Genomic DNA, 19,576 nt, shown 5'->3' with positions numbered 1-19,576 from the left:
TTAGCCTCCGTTAACCCCCGTTAAACCCCCCGCTGCCCCCCGTTAACCGCCCCCCTTCCCCGGTTCTCCCGGGCCCGCGCCCTGCCCGGACCCCGGGCGGCCGCGGCTGCTATGCGGCTTCGCGGCGCACGGCCTGCACCGGGTAAGGGGGACGCGCCGCCGCGCCGGCCCCGAGGATGGGGTCGGCACCGGGAACGGGACCTCCGCCGCCGCCGTAGCCGGGACCGGGAGTCGGGGGCTGGGCGGGAGCGGGGCCGGGGACCGGAGCGCTGGACCGGCCGCCTCTCCGAGGTGGGCTGGGCCCTCCGCTGTCGGTGCCGGGCGGGAGCGCGGCGCCCCCTCCCCCCGCGGCCGGTTACCGGCCGCCTCCCCCACGCGGGGCTGCGGTTCCTCCCCCGCGGCCGTTCCCGGCCTGGACGCCCCGTTCTCCCCGGGCGCTGCTGGCCGGGCCGGGCAGAGCCCCGTGGCCCCTCCCGGTGCCCCCCCCCCCAGCCCCCGGGCCCCCCGGGCCCGTCGGGGGGGGGGCCCACTGGTTTATACTGGTCTGTACTGGTTCCAGGTGCTGGCGGCTGTACTGGAGCACGCGGGACGCCCGCCGCCGCTGCTGGTACCGGTGCCGGATCCTGGAGCAGCCCCCGGGGCCCGCGGGGGGGGGGGCCGGGGCCCCCCCCGGGCCCCCCCCCCCCCAGCCCCGCGGTCTCCCGGGTCCGGTCGGCGGAGGGGCCAGGCCGGGCCGACCCGGGCTCGCCTCTCCGTGTCGGGGAGGCGGCCGTTTCCCCCGGTTCGCGGGAGCAGGGCCCGTTTGCGCCCCGCCGCCTCCGTGCCCGGTCCTTCCGCGGGCCGCCGGTGCCACGTGCCGCCGGGAGCGGGGCCGGGCTCCGTTTTGGGGATGGGACTCCTCTCCTGGGGCCCCCAGCCCCGTCCGCCCCCGGGGACGGCACCCACCGGGCACCCACCCGGTCCTCCTCCTCCTCTTCCTCACTCCGTCCCCGCGACAGCCCCGGAGCCCTTCCCGGCAATGCCGGCAGCCCGCCTGGGGGTGTCCGGCCGCGGCCAGCCCGGCCCCGGTGTCGGTGGCACAAAGGGCCTTCCGTCACACCCCCGCTGCCTATTTTTAGCCGCTGTCGCTCCCGAGCACCTGCCCCGGGGACGCGGGTGACGCCGCCTCGGGTCCCTGGCGGGGACCCCCGTCACCGCCCCGCGGCGGGCACGCACCGCGGCCCCGGGCGGCCGGAGGGACAAAGGGGCACGGCTCAAGGTCACCGGGGTGCCACGGGGCCCTGGCTGTGGCCTCGCCACCCCGGCTGCCCTGTGGAGCAGCGGCAGCGTGGCCGCGGTGCTCGAGGAGGCGGCCCGGTGCTGGCACCGTGTCGCCCGGCGAGCCGCGGCGGCGGCGGGGAGCACGTGCCCGGCTCGGTCTGGCTCCGGTTCGCTCGTGGATGGCGCTGGGGACGGGGTTCGGGTGCGGGGCGGGGCGGGCAGCGTCCCTGCCGCGACCTCTCCTCCGTGGTGGAGGAGAGAAACTGAGGCACGCTGGCCCGCTTGTGCCGCGCCTCCGTGGCTCCCGGTGGAGGCGGTGGCTGCTGAGGTCGCCGTGACGGTGGCGACGTGTCCGTCCGTGGCGTGAGCCGAGCCCGGCCGGGCCGGCAGCGGATGCGCGGGGGAAGGGCTCCCGCCCGCCCGGCCGCGGCCCGGCCCGCACCGGCAGCGGGTTCCTCTTTCCAGAATGCGCGGGACCGTGGCGGAGCTGCCGGGCCCTGCGCGCCGCCGGCTGTCCTGGCCCCGCAGCCCCTGGGTCTGGCCCCGCGGGCAGTCCCCGTGAGGGTCCTGCCGTGCGTGCCCCTGGGCAGCTGGAGCGGGGATTGCCGGTACACGGCACGACCGCGGGGCTCGGTGAGCTCCTTCCCCGGTGAGCTCCTTCCCCGGTGAGCTCCTTCTCTGGTGAGCTCCTTCCCTGCCGTCAGTGCAGGCGAGGTCACTGCTGGGAACTGGCTGGATGCAAGGGCTGCTGGCCTCACCGGGGCTGCTTACCTCACCGGGGCTGTTTGCCTCACCAGGGCTGCTGGCCACACTGCCCTGCCGTGGCAGACTGGGGCTGCTGGCCACACTGGGGCTGCTGGTCACACCGGGGCTGCTGGCCACACCAGGGGCTACTGGTCTCATCACCAGGGCTCCTGGCCACACCAGGGTTGCTGGCCTCACTGGGGCTTGCTGGCCTCACCGGGGCTGCTGTCCACACCAGGGCTTGGGAGCGCAGTGCTAGAAGAGGTCCAGACTGGAGTGTTGGGGTTCAGCAGGGCCCAAGTGTTATGTGCTGATCCCCTCAGTGTTTTCCAGCGGGGCAAAGAACACATGATCTGCTTGCAGCCCCACCTTGCCCTGGAGTCCCCGGGGGAAGGGGAGCGAGGGGGCTCTGGGGGCGGTTGGCAGAGCCTGTTTGCCCGGGTTTCAAGGCTCTGCCTGTCCATCCCCTGGGATCTGCCCTGGGGTGCTTTGGGGTCCCTCCGCTGTGCAGCACAGACCCCAGCGCTGCCCACGCCCCAGTGCCATCACTGGGGAGCCCGGTGCTCCCCGTGCCGTGTGTCCCTGGTGGGGATGTGCCTTGTCCCCTCTGGGGGACCCGGTGGACGTCTCTCCCCAGGGCCTGTTATCTGCGGGCGTGGGTCCACCGGTATCCGCTGCCTGCAGGGCCGGGCAGGGCTATCGGGTCCGGCAGGCCCCTTCCCCCTCCAGCAGCAGGCCCGGCCGCCCTATCTCATTAGCTCGAGATTAATGAGGCTCCTGCGCTGTCTTTAACTCCTTCCTGCTCACCAGCTCCTGCCCACAGCTCCACTGACCCTCTGCTCTACTTCTCCCACAGGTTTGCGCCGACGCCTGCCGGACACTGACCCAGCTGAGGATTAGGGACACCACCTGTGAGCAGGGGACCCCGAGGCTGCCACCCCCAGAAAGTGCCAGCTCTGCGAGGGAAAGGGTGATGTGCCGTGCTCCAGCTGCTGCCTGCTGAGCCTGAGGAGGAGTTTTGGAGCCTGCCTGGGACACTTTGCCCGACAACAGCAGCACCCCAACCCCACCGGGCAGCACAAGCCTGCGACACACCGTAGCCCTTAAGCCAAGGAGACATCGGACCAAGCCTGAGGGGGGTCAAGGGCCACATCCTTCTTCCCTAACCCGCTGTCAATTCCTGCCCTGACGGCACTGCCCTCGCCCCCCGGCAGCCCCCTCCAGGGCTGCCTCCCCCCGGCGCTGCCCAGCTTTGGCCGCCAGCCCCGCTGGAGCGCGGCAGCCTGCCGGGCGCTGCCCCCCGGGCACTGCCCCCCGGGTGCATCGCCCCCCGCCCCCCCGGGGACCCCCCGCCTGCCGGCAGAGCCATGAAGCTGCAGGCGGTGATGGAGAACCTGCAGCGGCAGCAGCGCGCGCGGCTGCAGCAGGCGCTGGAAGCGCGGCAGCAGGAGCAGCAGCAGCAGCCACCGCGCTGCTCGTCCCCCTCGGCGCAGCCCTCGCAGCCCCCGGGGCAGCCCCCTGCCAGCAGCCGGGGCCGTGGGCAGGATCCGGCCTCTTCGGAGGAGGGAGCGGAGCCGGAGAGCACGCACATCCAGCGGGCGCAGATGGCCGCCCTGGCTGCCATGCGGGCGGCTGCTGCCGGCCTCAGCCACTCGCCCAGCCCGGGGCTGTCAGATGAGAGCCAAGCCTCCGAGGAGGAGGAAGAGGAGGAGCGCGGCGAGGAGGAGGAAGATGGTGGCGGGTACCAGCAGGAGATGGGCTCCGAGGAGGAGGAGGAGCTGTGAGTGTGCTCGGGCAGGGCTCAGGGGTTTGGGGAAGGGGCAGGGAAGTGGCACAACACTGGTGGGTTTGGGCACAGCGTGCTGGGGAGGTTGTGGGGATCCTGTGGCTTGGGGCGGGTTGTGGGTTAGAGCTATTGGGATCTTTCAGAGCAGGAGGTGCTGAGAGCAGTGGCTCGGCTCTGTGGCAGTGATTCCTCGTGCTGGGTTGGCACAACATCCCATCTCTGCCCAGCAGCCACGTGGGGCTGGGACAGAGGACCCCAGGCTGGTGTTAAATTATGCAGGACCCTTGGCTGCCTCCAGCATGCATCCTCTCAGGGCAGGGCAGGGCCAGGAGCCATCTGGCAGAGGAGAGGTCTGTGACAGAGCTGCTCCTGGGATACTGGGGGCCGGCCATGCCCCACAGAGCTGCCCCCACCAATGGGCTGTACTGGGGCTCCACGGTGTGCTGGGTGGGTGGTCCCAGCCCCGCAGCTGGGGCGGGCAGGAGAGAGGGATGGGCCTTGGGGAACCAGCGTGGCACCAAACCTCTCCTCTCCTCCTGGCTCCAGAAAGGGCAAATGGGATGAAGACGACTTTGAAGAGGACCTGGGTGAGGAGGAAGAGGAAGAAGAGGACGAAGAGGAAGAGGAAGACTACGAGGAAGAAGAAGACATGGGAGAGGAAGGGCTCAGCTCAGCAGAGGCGGTGCGGGCGGGTGCGGGATCCCTGCTGCTCCGCAAGCCCCCGGCACCCCAGCACTACCGGGGGGAGCCCCCACGGCTGCCAGGGGGACAGGAGCGGCTGCCCCCCGGCCTGGGCCACACTCAGCCCCCGCCACCAGCACCTGACCACGGCGACTGGACCTACGAGGAGCAGTTCAAGCAGGTACGTGCCCACCGAGACACGCGTGTCCCTACCGTGCCACCCCTCTCCCTGCTCCTGCGCACCCCTGTGTCCTCACCAGCGTGGGGAGATGCCTCTGGCAGCGCCGCCTCCGGCAGCGTTCTCCTCGGATCCAGCTGTTGTTGTCATTAGGAATGCGTGGGATTTCTCTGGGGTTTTAGTGCTGGGCTCAGTCTCGCCCCTTCCCTGGTCGGGTGACTCTGAATGGATCCCGTGTCCGGGTTGTTCTGGTACAGGCAGGCAGTGCCATTGGGTTTGCTGCAGGGATCTGGGAGGATTCTTGCTGAAAATTATGAAAAAATCACCCCAGACTTGAAAATCTGATGGATCTCTTGGTTTTCCTCTTCTCCACCCTCCCCAAGCCATTTTCCATGGGGTCCTGTCTGTCTCCCATCACTACAGAGCTGATGCCTGGCAGGACAACTCTGGCCCCATAGATGCTTGGTGGGGGGCAGAGCTGCACCCCTGCTGCTGCCAAAATGCCATGAAAAAGTGAAACCAGTGAGAAAGCACCTGGCTGCCCTCTTCAGTGCCTTCCCCAGGCAACGGGGCCAGCACATTCCCACTCTCCTGGTGCCAGAGCTGGCTGCAGTCTGCTCTCACTGATAGAAGAAAACGTGCTGTAGCCAGGGCTCCCCGGGGGCTGCCCGGCACCTTTGATGTGTGTTTAAATACATCAGAGTTCGGGGCTGGGGGAAGGGGCAGGACCAGCAGCAGCAGATGGGACCCAGATGGAGCGGCCAGGGCATGGTGGCCTTTGAGGAGGGATGCGACCACCTCTGCCCCTTCACTTTCAGGAGGCTGTCGCATCCCTTCTGAAACGGGGGAAGGGGCTGCCGGGATCTGCTGGCACATGTGGATGTGGGCAGGCTCAGAACAAGGCTGGCAGAGGGAGTACCAGCAAGCAGGGAGCATGTGGCCATCATCCTGGTGCTGCCTGGCTGCGGGGATGGAGGGATGCTCCTGTCCAGCTGGAGGGACGCTCCTGCCCGTGCATCCCTCGTGCCGCTGCACCCCGGCTTACCTGCTCTTCTTGTGGTTTCTCTCTCTCGTGCTTCCTGCCGCCGGGGAGCGAGGGGCCAGGGCCGTGAACTCGTAGCTGTGAAAAGGCTTTTCAATACCGCAACTCTGATCTTCCTGTTCGTCAGCGTGTCAGTGCCGTGGCCCAGGCTGTAACCCACAGCACTCGGGAACACCAGCCGCGTTCCCCGCGCTCCCCCTGCCCCCCAAGCCGTGCCCCTCTCCCTGAGCACCCCCTCTCCCTCCACGTCCCTTCCTGGGCTCCCTGGGAAGAGCCCAGCTCGGCGGAAGCAGCCGGAGGGGGTTGAAAGCCTCCGTGGGTGGAGGAGCGGCGGCGACGCGCTGGGCCCGGAGAGGCTTTCCCCGGCACGTCAGCCCGTGCGGCCGCGCTTGGATCGCGGCCCCTGGACCGGGGCCAGGGGGTTGCTGGCGCAGCCGGTGCTGGCCGGGAGCTCCTCCTGGCCGGCCTCCAGCGCGTGCCGCCGGGCTCCATCCCAGCCCAGCTGGCGCGGCCTGGGAAGGAGCAGCAGGAATGTAAACAGCGAGGGCAGCGCGGGGCAGGGGATGCCGTACCCCAGCCCCGCTCCTCGCTGCGCTGGAGGCGCCTTAGGGGGAGCCCTGGCAGCAGAGCACAGCGGGGTCTCCGTGTGGGTGAGCCAGCAGGGTTGTGGTGCTGTGTGTGGCTGTGCCGGTGTTCTGCCTGCTTGCTATGGGTTATTTTGGGGTTGATTTTATTTTGCCAAGGAGCTCCTCAGCACCGGCAGCACCCCTGCTCTCCCACCAATCTTTAACTTCCCTGGCTGTCCAGCTCTCCTAGCTGGGAGTTCAGATCCAGTTTGGATTCAGGTCTGGTTGTGCTGGTGCCACCAGTATCTTTGGCCTGTGGGTCTCTGTGCTTGAGGACGCCATCCTCACCGGGCAGTGCCACCATCCAAGCCCCCGTGCCTATCTCCACACCCAAACCCTGGCAGCCAGGGGCTGCCCCCATCCTCCACTGCCAGGTTTTATTGACCCATCTGGGACAGATTCCTGTGAACTGGTGCTCGGCTGAGCCGTGGGGGGCCCGGAGGCAGGAGGATGGGGCCCAGTTCAAGGGAGGAGGAAGGGGAGGGCGTGAGGAAGAGTTATGGAGGTGAGGGAGGTTAGGGAGCCGGCGCGTGGCACCTCCCCGTCCCCAGGGACGGCTACTGCACAGGCAGAGGTCAGCTCGGCCTGACCCGGGCGCTGCCGGCGCGGGCAGCAGAACAAAGGAGCCCCCGGCACTCTGGGAACTCGGGGCAGCGGTTGCCCAGGGCACCGTGGCTCCTCGGGGTGGGGGGGAAAGGGGGCATTTTCTGGGTGGGAAGAGGCTCCCCGTGGGAAATGGCTAAAAATCCAGCAAGCTCCTGCCAGCAAAGGGCTGCTGGGGGTAGAACTGCTCGGAGTTCTGTACCCCAGCACTGTGGGGGCTCTGCTGCTGCTGCCCCCCATGATCCCTGCTCTGATATTTCTGTTTCATTACTGCTGTTACTGCTCCCTGCTAATACCGGGAGTGGGAGGAGTGGGAGCCTCTGGTGGAGTGGCAGCCCCTGGAGCTGGAGTTTCCAGCCTCTGCCTCTTTTGGAGTTTCCTGTGCTGCTGGTGCTCCCTCAGGCACGGGCACCCTGCATGCCAGTACCCCATCCCACATGGCAGGAGCTCGAGGAATCCATCTCCCCGTGTTCACCTGGCTGCAGCAGCCACCACTCTCCCTCTGGGCTTCTCCATTTTGGGTGCTCCCTTTTGGGGTGTCCTGCAGTGGCTGCCTCAGGCTGATGTTTAACACCCCATTTCTGCTTTGGGAAGGATTTAAGAGGTCACCGCAGTGCCAGTGGGAGGCTGTGCCAGCCAGGGGGTTTTGGGGGGTGCTGGTGCTTTAGTAGGGCAAGAGGTTTCTTGTGTTGGGGACATCTGAGCCGTGCCGGTGGCACACAGGCGCGAAAACCTCAGCCCTTATCTCGGGTGGTGCAGCGCACCCCGAGATACAGCGTTTCAAAGTGCACTGGTGGGGGAAAAATAAACCGAAAGCAACTCGGCGACCTCGGCAGGGCTGCGGGGGTGGGTGAAACCGGAGCCCCCTCCGCCCAGACCAGCCCTGCGCACATGGCTGGTGGAACTGGGATTTTCCAGGAGGGTCTGGAGGAGCAGAGAGCCCGTAGCTCCTCTGAATCCCCCAGGAGCTGGTTAAGGCGTGGGGGATCCCCTCTGAACCCCTTTCTCCCGTGGATTATTCTCCTTTTCAAAGCCCAAAGCCAGCTGGGGGCGTGGGGCCTGAGCAGGGGCCCCGTGGCCTCTTAACGAGGGCGGGAGGGTCCATTTACTTTCTTTAAAATATTGATTAGAGCTTTATTGCATTAGCCAGCCGAGCGGATGAGCCGCCCCCAGGGAGGGCGAGGGGGCCCCTGAGCAGGGAAGGGGGACCCGGGTGTCATCACACGGCCGGGGGGCCGCTGCCCCCCACCCAGAGGCAGTTTGGCTCCCAGATAAGGGGCAGTGCCCTGGGGCCCCCGGTTGGGCGCTGCTGTGCCGGGGAGGTGATTGCGGTGCCTGGCCAGGCCAGCAGCAGATAACGCAGGCAGGAGGGGATCTGAGCAGGACAGCACTTTGGGAGCAGTGGGGGAGTCACCAGTGGACCCCTCCCAGGAAAAGGGCTGCGTCCTGCCCGCCCACCCATCACCCCTCTCACCCTGCACCGGCGTGCCAAGGGGTGCTCCCAGCCGGGGATCCGGCACAGTAATTGGCTCATAGAGCTCAGGGAGCATTCCCGGGGCTCTAATCCCACCAGATCCCTGGCCAGAGGTCAGGGACTTCTCGGCGAGAGCGGCTTAGCCGCCGAGTGCCTCCCCCAGCCAGACGCCCGGGTGCTCACAGGTGCTGGTCCTGGCATCTGAGCACTCTTGGAGACATTTCTCCAAACAAGACCCAGGATGATTAATGAGGCTGGGGGACAGGGGACACCTCCTTGCTGTTCGAGGTGCCCAGCCAGTGCCTTCATCCAGCTGGACCGTGTCCCCAACACCCGTTGTCTCAGGAGCTGGGCTGGCTCCCCACAGCTGGGGCATTACCTGCTTGTGTCCCCCCGAGGGGGCATTTCCCCCATGCCTCGACCCCCCCCAGAGCCCCATTTCCCCCCACCCCTGGCCCTCCCAGAGCCCTGTTCCCTCCACGCCCCAGCCCCCCAGGCTGACTCAAGGGCTGCGGAGGTGGCGGCCGCCTCCCCTCTCTCTCGGCACAGCTGAACTAACAGGGTTTATTTAAAAGGGAAAAAAAAAAAAAAAGAAAAGAGCAGTGCAGGGAGCAGGGCCTTTGTCAGCAGAGCCCCCTGCCCCCACCGCGGCGTTGGGCAAGGGCAGCATTGCTCCATCACCCTATTTCTGGCCCAAACCGCAGGAGAAATGGCAGCTGGTCCCAGGGCCTGGCCGGACGTGCTGCAATCAGGGGCCAGGGCGGGGGGTGTTTGGGGCTGGGGGGCCCTGCTCAGAGCCCCTGGGGCAGCCAGGCTGGGGGCTCAAGGTGCAGCTCCTGGCCCAGCTCGTGACCCACTCCCTGACCCTTCCCATGGGTCACTTAATCTGCCTGCGCCTGGGTTCCTGCTCTGGCTGGAGCTCGGGATAATCCGCCCTGCACTGGGGCTGCTGCAGGCCGGGGCTCACCCCTGGGGAGAGTCCCCTGCTCCTGGGTGTCCCACGGGGAGGGTGTGGCCGTGTCACTTCTGTGGCAGCAGTCCTTTGGGAAAGGGTTCCCTGTCCCCCACAGCAGCTGGCTCGGGTGTCACCCACCTGGTACAGGTGGCAGTGGGAGCACCCAGGCAGGTACCAGCCCTAAACCCCTTCAGCAAAGGGCTTCACCTCCTACCCTTGTTTCCCCTCTACCCACATCCACTGTGGAGCCTCCAACTTGGGCACCAGTGCCTGATTTTGGAGATTCCAGCACCTGGGACGTGCTGTCCCACACTGCCACCCACTTGGGTGCCACAGTGGGATGGGGTCTGTCACTGTGGTGCCATCGCAGTGCCCACCACCACCACCCTCTCCTCTCAGCGTGAGGAAACCGTGAGGTTTCGGTGCTGCTAGAGCAGCTCAGCGGTGATGGTTCCCGGGGCTGACAGCCCACAGCTGGCTCCTGTCAACCCCATCTGTGGCTGCTGGACCCCTTCCAGCTCCTCCAGCGGCTCTGCCGTGGGCTTCCCAGGCGTTCCGTGCACCCTGGCCCTGCCCACGGGACCCCAGGGACCCCCACGGTGGTGCTGACGGAGGGCAGAGGTGCAGGACCTCGCATTTCAGGAACAGATTTGCAATTAGCCAAATCCCAGCGGGCGGTGGAAGCCCCGGTGACTCATCTGCCGGGGCTTACCGCGATCCCCTTCTAAGACGATCATTTACATATGGTGGAATTTAAACCCGCCCGTCTTGGCTTCCAGGCCTTGCTGCTGCCACCTCACCCGGGTCAGCTCCTGAATGAGGGTCTTGGCCCTCCAGCCCTCAGTGGCTTCACCCCGGGAGGCTTGGGAGTCACACAGGAGGGACAGCCCAAGCTGGGGGTTCACCAGGTGCCCCAAGAGTTGGAGTTGGCTGCTCTGGCCACATTTCGCCAGCTCAGCGCTGCGTGGCTCATTCTCAGCTGCCCTCCCTGTGTCTGCCTGGTGGCAGGAGCCTGGTGTCCTTCCTCGGACGAGCTTTCTCAACAGCGCCTGACTGCGCTGGATTAATATTTGTACAAGGTCCGGTGTGATAGCAAGCATGTGTCAAGGGCATGCACCAGCACGCACACAGCGAGAGCCGGGAGAGCTGCCGGGCTGGCTCCCATCCAGCCGGCCAGGGGAACAGCCCCAGCACCCCAATTCTCCGTGACCCCTCACCAGCCTGTGCCCCACGTCCGCACTCACACACGGAACCAGTTTTGATTCCATCCAGAGCCTGGTGAACTGCCATTGGAAACGCCAGGGCAGCAGGAATCGCTTCCTCCTCCGCGGGAAGGGAGCGGACAGCAGTCCCGGGAGCCGGTGTCAGCCCGGTTCGTGGCAGGGACACGGAGCCCGGGATGCTGGGAGCTGCCGGCTGGCCGGGCACGGCCGTGCTGGGGAGGGCGGCCGACGGCGCGCACGGACAATGGGGGGTCAGCGGGGTTAAACGGTGACTAATTCGCCCTTTCAGCGTCCCCTCCGCCGCTCGGGGACACCCGCCGTGCCGTGACACCCGCCGTGCCGTGACACCGCCCGCACACCCCCCAGGGTCACCCCCATGGCTCCTTCCCCCACCCCCCTGGAGGAGGAGATGGGGTCCGGGTGGTCTCGGGGACCCCCAGACTGCCGTGCAGATGGATCGGGATTGGGTTTGTCACCGATGGATCCTGTGCCCACCGGGTCCCCCCGGCCCGAGGAGGAGGAGGAGGCGCTGGGTCAAACAGGCACCTGCGGTCGGGCCGTGTGCCCTGAAGAGGGGACAATGCTGGGAACTGGTGTGAACAATGGTGCCGACGGGAAGCTCCCGGACCCCTCCCCAGCTGCCCCCGCGGAAGCGGCCCCCCAGCCCGGCCGTGCTCGGGCGGCAGGAATCCCGCCGGGCCGGTCAGTGGAGTCACCGGCCGTGCGGGCGAGCCTCCAGCCAGCACATCCCCCACGAGCAGAGCCTCGGGAGATTTTTGGGGAGGGGGCACACACCACCCTGCCCCCAGCAGCCCCTTCCCACGGGGGGTTGTGCCCTGGGGGGCTCGCGGGGGGGATTAGGGGTGGGGACAGCCAGGGGTGAGCTGTACCTAAGCCGAGCGCTTTATCTGCAGAGGAATCTGCTCCGGGGCTGGACGCTCCCTTTGCCCTTCACCGGGAGGGGTTGGCCCCAACAAACCCCGTACCCCACACCGGGGGTGCTGAGCCTGGAGAGGGGCTGCTCCCTCGGGCACCCCCCAGCCCTGAGTCAGCCGTGGCCTTACGGGAAATCACATCCCCAGCGCCTCCCAAACGTCAATCCTCGGCTCTGGTTTTTACAAATGACTTTCTTATTCTGAATAAGTGCCCTCTCCGACCCCACTGCGGGTCCCGGCGTGCCAGAGGCCGGGGGCTGTGTATGGGCTGGGAGTGGGACGGGAAACGCGCCATAAATGTGTTTATTCTTCGTTAAAGAACTCGTTAGTGTGCGAGGGCTCTTCCCCAGCCCAGCGTGGCCCCTCGCTGTCCGCGGGACAAAGGGATGCATCCCCGGGGGCTGCCAGAGGAAGGAAGGAAAGAAAAGGAGAGAAGTAGCCCCTCAAGCCTGTCAGCGCTGCTCCTGCTACCTGCCCAGACAGGGTGGGCTCTCCCCACCACTGCCTGCCTTGTGTTTTTTCCTTAAATACAGGAATTTGGGGGAGTTTAGCCCCTGGAAGGTGGCGGCTGCCACCAGCCCCCATCCCTGCTGCGGTGGCCCTTGGGTCTGCCCCCAGTCCTCACGTCACGGTGTGCACGTCCCAAACCGGTTTCGGAGAGAAGGAGGAAAACCGAGAGTGTTGCCACTTCCTGGCAATGGAAAAGAAACTTGAAAATTAATCCCCGAGGCCTGAAAACCCGGAACCAAGCTGGCGGGGGGGGGAAGGGGAGGTGTTTTTAACTCGGACGTGGGATGCAGGGACACGGACTCCTCCATGTCGGCTCATGGGGCAGAAAAGGGACTCGTGCTGAAGGGGGGATTTGCCTGGCACCAGCATGACCCCCGGCATTCCCAGAGCCTTGTGAAATACTGCTTCCCCTCCTGCTTGTAACTGCCCCCCTTGCCCCAGCTCGGGGGGGTTTGGGGAGGCTTTGGACCCCCAGCACACACTGAGCCCGTGCCGAGGGCTCTCCCGCATTCCTGGCATTGCCAAGGGGCCGCCTCCCGCCTGCCCTTTGAAAGCCAGCGGGTCGGGATTTTCCTGTAATCTGGTTTGAAACATTAATCCGGTCATCCACACCAAACGCCGGGCCGGCATCCTGCCGGGGCGCTGGGCCGGGGTCAGGGCCACCCGCCCACCGCCTGCCTAATTCCTCCTCCACTTAATTATGGATCTGCTGGCAACGGCCATCTGGCTCCGTGTCCTCAGCCGGCCGGGGGCCGGGGCCGAGGGGGCTGCGCTGCGGCCAGGTGGGCTGGACGCTGTGCCCAGAGCCACTGGCATCAAGCATTCACTCTGGGCTGGGTCAGCACTGGGAGCACTGGGTGCTGGAGTCACATCTCCCAGCCCAGGGGACTCTCAGGGAGGTGGGGGGCATCTCCTGCTCCCCCCAGCCAGGCTGGGGTGGCTGTGCCGCGGTGCCCCCTGCCACCACACCCTGCCGTGGGGACCCCACGGTAAGAGGATATTCCTGGGGCAGCTGTGTTATGGATTAAGTGGTTTCCAGCTCCCTAATTACGAAACATAAATGTATTGACTCAGCGGCACCGGGCGGCCTTGCCTGCGGCTCGTGCACGCCGGTACCTTTGCACCGAGCACCGAGACGCTGCGTGTCCCTGCGAGGAGCTGGCCTTGAGCTGAGCAGAAACCAGGGCTGCGAGCAGGAAGCAGGGCACAGGCACGGGGCAGGGATCGGCACCGAGCAGGCACAAGACTCAGCACCTGCTGATTTCGGTGCGGCGGTGCCGGCAGCCGCCGGCCTGTGCCAAGCTCAGCTGCGCACTGGGTTTCGCACGCTGCCAAAACCAGAACGTTTCTGTTCCCCAATTTGCATTCTGAGCCCCGCTGTCCCAGCTGTCCTGCCCTGCCGTTGGGGCTCTCGGGGCGCCGGCTGCGTTGCCGTTGGCTGCGGATGGCGTCAATGCAAGGAAATCCTGCGAGGGGCAGCTGGGAGTCACTCGTCTCTGTCCCCTTCCGTGTCCTGCCTGTGCTCGGGGTCGAGGGGGAGCCGGGGTGGTAAGGGAGGACAGGGGCAGCTTGGCAAATGCACTCTGTCACACGCCACAGTGCACGCCAGGCACGTCCCGGCCATGGCTGGGCATGTCCTTGCCCCACAGTGCTGCCGGATGAGCACCTTGGGCAGGTGCCCATCACTGGCAGTTGGTTCTGCTGGCAGAGGCAGAGCTAAACCAGGGTTTGGGGGGTCCCAAGGGGAGCCTGTTTCTCTGCTTGGCACTGCAGTGGTCAGTGAGCATCTGCCATTGCAGCGAAGCTGTCGAAGTCTCGCCGGTAACCGTCAGCAGCAGCTTGTGCAACATCCTTTGCCCTCGTGGCTGGTGTGCCGGCAGGGCTGCGAGGTTACCAGGCAAGAACGGGGATCCCTGTGCCCACCATCCCTGGGGACCCCCATGGCTTCATCCCACTCAGGGGTGAGACTGGCTGCAGCCAGCTGAGCTTGGCATGGGACCACCGGGGCTGGTGGGAGGCCGGCACTCGAGGCAGCCGCCCGCCACGGCCACTAATCCCCCTGTCCTGGCCGGCCACGCTCTCCTCAGCTGACGGTTAATTTTCTTTCATCCTCTTAAACGCGTCCATTCCCCTCGGGACTGAGTCCGGGGGGGCTGGATCATGACCCCGAGGGTCTTGGAGGTGGATGAACCAGCGTGTTAGGTGCTGCCCCAGGATGGCTCCCTGCAGGATCGGGCGCCGGGGAAGCCCTTTCTCTGTGTGTGGTTTTTGGAGCTGCTCAGGGAAACGGGGGAGGCTGGATTGGCACCAGCCCAACATCCCTCAGCTGGCACAAGTAGCCCGGTGGAGCTCAGCCCCAAAAATCATGGCACTGCTGCTGTGCCGTGGCTCACTCCCCCCATGGCACTCCCACACCAGACCCCTTGCTAGGGTGGGAGAGGGGCTCTGAGGGTCTCTGCCGGTGGCGCTGGTGGCTCCTGCCCTTGCCCTGGGGGTGTGCAAGAGGCTGGACGAGCCTGCCGAGTTTCCCAGAGGAACTGGGGGGGTTTATGACCCCTCTTATCACGCGGCCCCATTGATCCCTTTGATCGGCGCCGGCGGGCGAGCCCGGCCCTGCAGGATCCGGATCCTCCCTGCAGGGCTGCCGGAGGAGGGGGCTCAACCCGGGACGATGCCCACCCGTCCACCTGCCCACGGTCCTGGTGCCATGGAGGCCGTGGGCACATGGGTGACCCAGTGACCGGCAGGGGTGGCCCCGCAGTGCGTGCCTGGCGTGTTAGGGGGGTATTTACAGGGGTATTTATAGGCCCCACTGGCAGTTGTTCAGAGCTGTCATTGAGAAAAGCGGAGCTGTGGCCGCCACCTCGTTGGGAACGCCTGCCCCCACAGCCCTTGCTCTGACACCCTTCCCGGGATGGAGAGGGGATTATCCACCAGCCTCCAGGCAGAAGCAGCGCTGGGCTTCGGGAGAGGCTGCATGGTGTGGTGTGGTGTGGTGTGGTGTGTGCCTGCGGCGTGCCGGGCGCTCCAACCGGCCCATCCTGCGCCATAAATCAGGCAGGAATGTGCCGGGCTGCCGGGGTGGGGGGTCCCGGCTGAAGGTGCCCCAAGCAGAGCTGGTGATGGAGGTGCAGCGTGTCAGAGCCTGGCCCAGCCCTGCCTTCCCCAGTGCAGGACGCCTCCCTGCAGGGCCATGGCACGCTGGCTCCTGGCCGTGGCTCTCTGTGGCAGCACCCCAAGCGTGGAGGGGCCACGCTGAAGAGCTGCTGTGCTGAGCAGGCAGTGGAGGCTAAAAATAACCAGGGTCAGCGTTCCCGGGAGGAGCCGGGGCCAAGCACGGTGTTGGCAGCCTGGGAAGCCACTCTGGCCATGATCCCAGCACCGAGCTCCGAGCAGGGCTGGCAGGGCATGGCACAGTGGGGCACAAGGTCAGCCCAAGCTGCAGGAATCCACCTGGATCTCTGCAGGGACCCCCGAGCCATTTGGTGTCCTTTGAGGCACATGGCTGCTGCAGTGGGAGCCAGGGGTCTCAGGCTGGGGGACACACGGGTTTGTCAGGGGGTTTCTGAGCATCTCTCTCTCCTTGTGCAGCTGTACGAGCTGGATGGTGACCCCAGGAGGAAGGAGTTCCTGGATGATCTCTTCAGCTTCATGCAGAAGCGAGGTGAGTGCCCAGCTACACACCCACCCTGTGCCCACCCTGCTCCACCACACCCACCCTGCACCCCCCACGTCCCCCCCAAGGCCAGGGGCTCATTTCCTTGCCCCTCATTAGTGCCCTGAGGTCACGGCTCCGGCTGAGCTGCTGGTTAATCTTTAACCCCTCAGCACAGCGGGGTCAAACCTGCTGGGCTGGATCCAGAGCCTGCGGCCCCCCCTCCCTTCACCCATCACACCCAGACCTGCAGCCCCTCCCCACATAACACCCCTGGCTGTGTGCCCCCTCTGCCCATTGCCTGGGTCACTGCAGCCCCTCGCTGTGCCCTCTCCCTGCCCGGGGAGAGGCCATGGCTGGGGGGCTGGGGGTGGGAAGGGCTGAAAGCCAAGCGTGCTCCTGCTCGAGGGTCTGGTTCCTGCGTGGAAAACAGCGCTGGAAGTGCTGACACAGGGCTGGCTCCGGCCCTTTGTCAGGCAGCTCTGGGAAGGCACGTGTGCCTGCACACGGGGGCTGGGGCTGCTGGCTGGGCCCCCCCGGGTTCCCCTGGCTCTGTCCTGTCCCCTGCGGTCCCCCCACCATCCTGGCCCACCTGCATCCACTGGGGTCCCCCAGAGCCCCCTCACCGCAGGGCTGGGAGGGTGGAGACCCCGATGAGGGAGCAGGTGCTGCCAGCCCCCTCCTCAAGCCGGAGGTTTGAGCCCCCCCGGCTCAGAGGAGACCCTCACAGCCGGATTGTGCCGCCCCCGTTATAAATAACTCGCGTTGCCGGGTGCCGGCTCAGCCCGAGGAACCGGCTCAGCCACGGCGGGGCTGTGGCTGGAAACTGCGAGTTTCAGTTTCCTTTGTTCGGGGCTGATCTCAGCGGGAGGGCCCGGGGGCAAGGAAGGGGACAGTGGAAGGGGAGGGAGCAGCATGAGCCCCCCAGCCCCTCCACTGCCCCGCAGGGGTCTCAGCAGCTGCGGCCCCACTTTGGGTAAGAAAGCAGCACCCCAGAGCCGCTCTCTCCTCCCGCCGCTCCCCAGGGACCCCCGTGAACCGGATCCCCATCATGGCCAAGCAGGTGCTGGACCTGTACATGCTGTACACGCTGGTGACCGAGAAGGGGGGTCTGGTGGAGGTCATCAACAAGAAGCTGTGGCGGGAGATCACCAAGGGGCTGAGCCTGCCCACCTCCATCACCAGCGCGGCCTTCACCCTGCGCACCCAGTGAGCGGGGGCTCGGAGGGGAGGGGAGGGCAGGGGAGGGGAGGGGGCGAGCCCTTGGGGGTCCCTCTGCCCTGTGCAGAGGCTCAGCACAGCCCTGTGTGGGAGCAGTGGGGTGGCACAGGGGAAGGGGTGCCCAAGCCACCGTGTCGCCCTCACCGTCCCCGCCCGTGTGGCCGCAGGTACATGAAGTACCTGTACCCCTACGAGTGTGAGAAGCGCGGGCTGAGCAACCCCAACGAGCTGCAGGCGGCCATCGACAGCAACCGGCGCGAGGGCCGGCGCCAGGGCTTCGGCGGCTCCCTCTTTGCCTACTCGCCCGGCGGCACCCACGGCCTGCTCTCCTCGCCCAAGCTGCCGGTGCCGGCGCTGGGGCTGGCGTCTGCCACCAACGGCGGGCCCATCGCGCCCGGACAGAAGATCAAGAAAGGTAAGGATTGTTCGGGGGTCTGCCCGCTCCAGGGTTTGGTTGCAAGCTGAGCCCCCTCCTAAGCCCTGGGGATGTAATAATAATGGGGAGAGCTGGGGGAAGCGGGCAGGGGGGTGATGCTCCTCGCCCCTCCTTGGGCTCCAGGGCTCAGCCTGGCGACCCTGATTCCAATCACCCATCTCTGACCTTTGGAAGGACAGCAGGGCACCAAACTGTTGTGCCAGGGCCGGGGGACACCTTGGGGTGGTGTCACCCCTGTGCCCCCACCCCTGACACCCGCTCCCCCGGCAGAGGAGGACTCTCCCATCCCCATCTCCATGCCCAGCCGGCTCCCGGTGTCACTGGCCGGGCACCCCGTGGTGGCGGCGCAGGCGGCCGCGGTGCAGGTGGCAGCGGCCGCCCAGGCCGCGGCGCTGGAGCAGCTGCGGGAGAAGCTGGAGTCGGGGGAGCCCCCGGAGAAGAAGCTGGCGCTGGTGACGGACGAGCAGCAGCGGCTGATGCAGCGGGCGCTGCAGCAGAACCTCCTGGCCATGACGGCCCAGCTGCCCATGAGCATCCGCATCAACAGCCAGGGCACGCGCTCGCCAGGTCAGTGCCGGCCCCGGCCTCCCGCCCCGGCCGAGCTCCCGGCCCCGGCGGGCTCCGTAACGCGGCTCTCCCCGGCAGAGAACCGCCCGGACGCCGCTGCCGCCAGCAGCAACGGCACCAACAGCATCAGCATGTCCGTGGAGATCAACGGCATCGTCTACACAGGTGAGGGGCTCCCCCGGCACCGCTGCCCTGAGCCACGCTGCTGCTGCTCTCCGCCCCGTCTCACAGCAAAACTCGGATTTTCTCTCTCCCCAGGTGTGCTGTTCGCTCAGACGCCCGGCCCTTCCTCCTCCTCTTCCTCCTCCTCCTCCTCTGCCTACAGCAAAGGCAACGGCGGCAGCAGCCGGAGCAGCGGCGGCAGCGGGGTGGGGAGCGGCGGTGGGAACGTGCCCCCCGCCCCGGCCGGCCTGGCCGTGCCCCCCAGCTCTACCTCCAACAGCGCTTCGCCTTAACGCCCCCCAGCCTCGGGCCCCTCGCGGCACCGGCGCCCCGGGGGGGGACGCGGTCGCACCGGGGCTCACCGGGGTCTGCCGGGGTCTCGCTCGAGGCCTTGGCAGGGTCTCTCTGGGGTCTCGACAGGATTTCACTGGGGTCTCACCCGGGTTTCATTGAGATCTCACCTGGGTCTCACTGGGGTCTCACCTAGGGTTTCATTGAGATCTCACCTGGATCTCTCTGGGATTTCACCAGGGTTTCATTGAGATCTCACCAGGGTTTCATTGAGATCTCACCTGGGTCTCTCTGGGGTCTCACCAAGGGTCTCACCCAAGGCCTTGCCAGGGTCTTTCTGGGGTCTTGCCCGAGGTCTCGCCGGGGTCTCGCCTGAGGTCTTGCCAGGGTCTCTCTGGGGTCTCAACAGGATTTCACTGGGGTCTCACCTAGGGTTTCATTGAGATCTCACCTGGATCTCTCTGGGATTTCACCAGGGTTTCATTGAGATCTCGCCTGGGTCTCTCTGGGGTCTCAACAGGATTTCACCGGGATCTCACCAGGGTTTCATTGAGATCTTGCCTGGGTGTCACCAGGTTTCGTTGAGATCTCGCTTGGATCTCACTGGGGTCTCACCCAGGGTTTCATTGAGATCTCACCTGGGTCTCACTGGGGTCTCACCCAGGGTTTCATTGAGATCTCACCTGGGTTTCATTGAGATCTCACCAGGGTTTCATTGAGATCTCACCTGGGTCTCACTGGGGTCTCACCTAGGGTTTCATTGAGATCTCACCTGGATCTCTCTGGGATTTCACCAGGGTTTCATTGAGATCTCACCAGGGTTTCATTGAGATCTCGCCTGGGTCTCTCTGGGGTCTCACCAAGGGTCTCACCCCAGCTCTTGCCAGGGTTTCTCCAGGGTCTTCTCAGGCTCCCGATGGACTCTGCCCTCGTCCTCGTGTTGTTGGATTTTCCTTTTCCAGGCAGAAAAGCTTTAGCCCGGGGGGTTTTGCCGGAGCCGCCGGCTGTCCGGCTGCGCCGCTCCGGGACCGTTTACCTCACTCACATCACACTTTGCACTGTACATTTATTATTATTATTATTATAATTATTGTTATTTTTTAACTCGTGTTACCTCCAGACAGACGCACGGACGCCTGCCGACGCGAGCTCTAGCGAAACCCCCTGGAATTCTAAAGGAAAAGAAAAAAAAACAACCAAAAATCCTAAAAAAAAAAATTGGAAATA

The 19,576-nt window shown here is 66.0% G+C and overlaps 1 protein-coding gene across 2 annotated transcripts; it reads left to right on the top strand.

Moving 5' to 3' along the window:
* The first annotated feature begins 74 nt into the window (after positions 1-74).
* On the top strand, positions 75-18,798 carry ARID3A (AT-rich interaction domain 3A). 2 transcript variants are annotated; one of them, XM_039732876.1, is made up of 9 exons: positions 75-142; positions 2,861-3,784; positions 4,337-4,652; positions 15,609-15,681; positions 16,698-16,881; positions 17,061-17,308; positions 17,600-17,896; positions 17,975-18,061; positions 18,155-18,798. In XM_039732876.1, exons 2-9 carry the CDS (start codon positions 3,372-3,374, stop codon positions 18,349-18,351), a joined length of 1,815 nt encoding a protein of 604 aa, XP_039588810.1. In that variant the 5' UTR covers positions 75-142; positions 2,861-3,371; the 3' UTR covers positions 18,352-18,798. The 2 variants fall into 2 exon arrangements, with proteins under 2 accessions (XP_039588810.1, XP_039588800.1); XM_039732866.1 differs by having other exon boundaries at positions 17,600-18,061.
* The last annotated feature ends 778 nt before the right edge of the window (positions 18,799-19,576 follow it).

The sequence above is a fragment of the Passer montanus genome, unplaced genomic scaffold, assembly GCF_014805655.1.
Source record: "Passer montanus isolate IOZ18808 unplaced genomic scaffold, ASM1480565v1 scaffold112, whole genome shotgun sequence".
Taxonomy (NCBI): Eukaryota; Metazoa; Chordata; class Aves; order Passeriformes; family Passeridae; genus Passer; species Passer montanus.
This window is presented reverse-complemented; position numbering and strand designations above follow the sequence as displayed.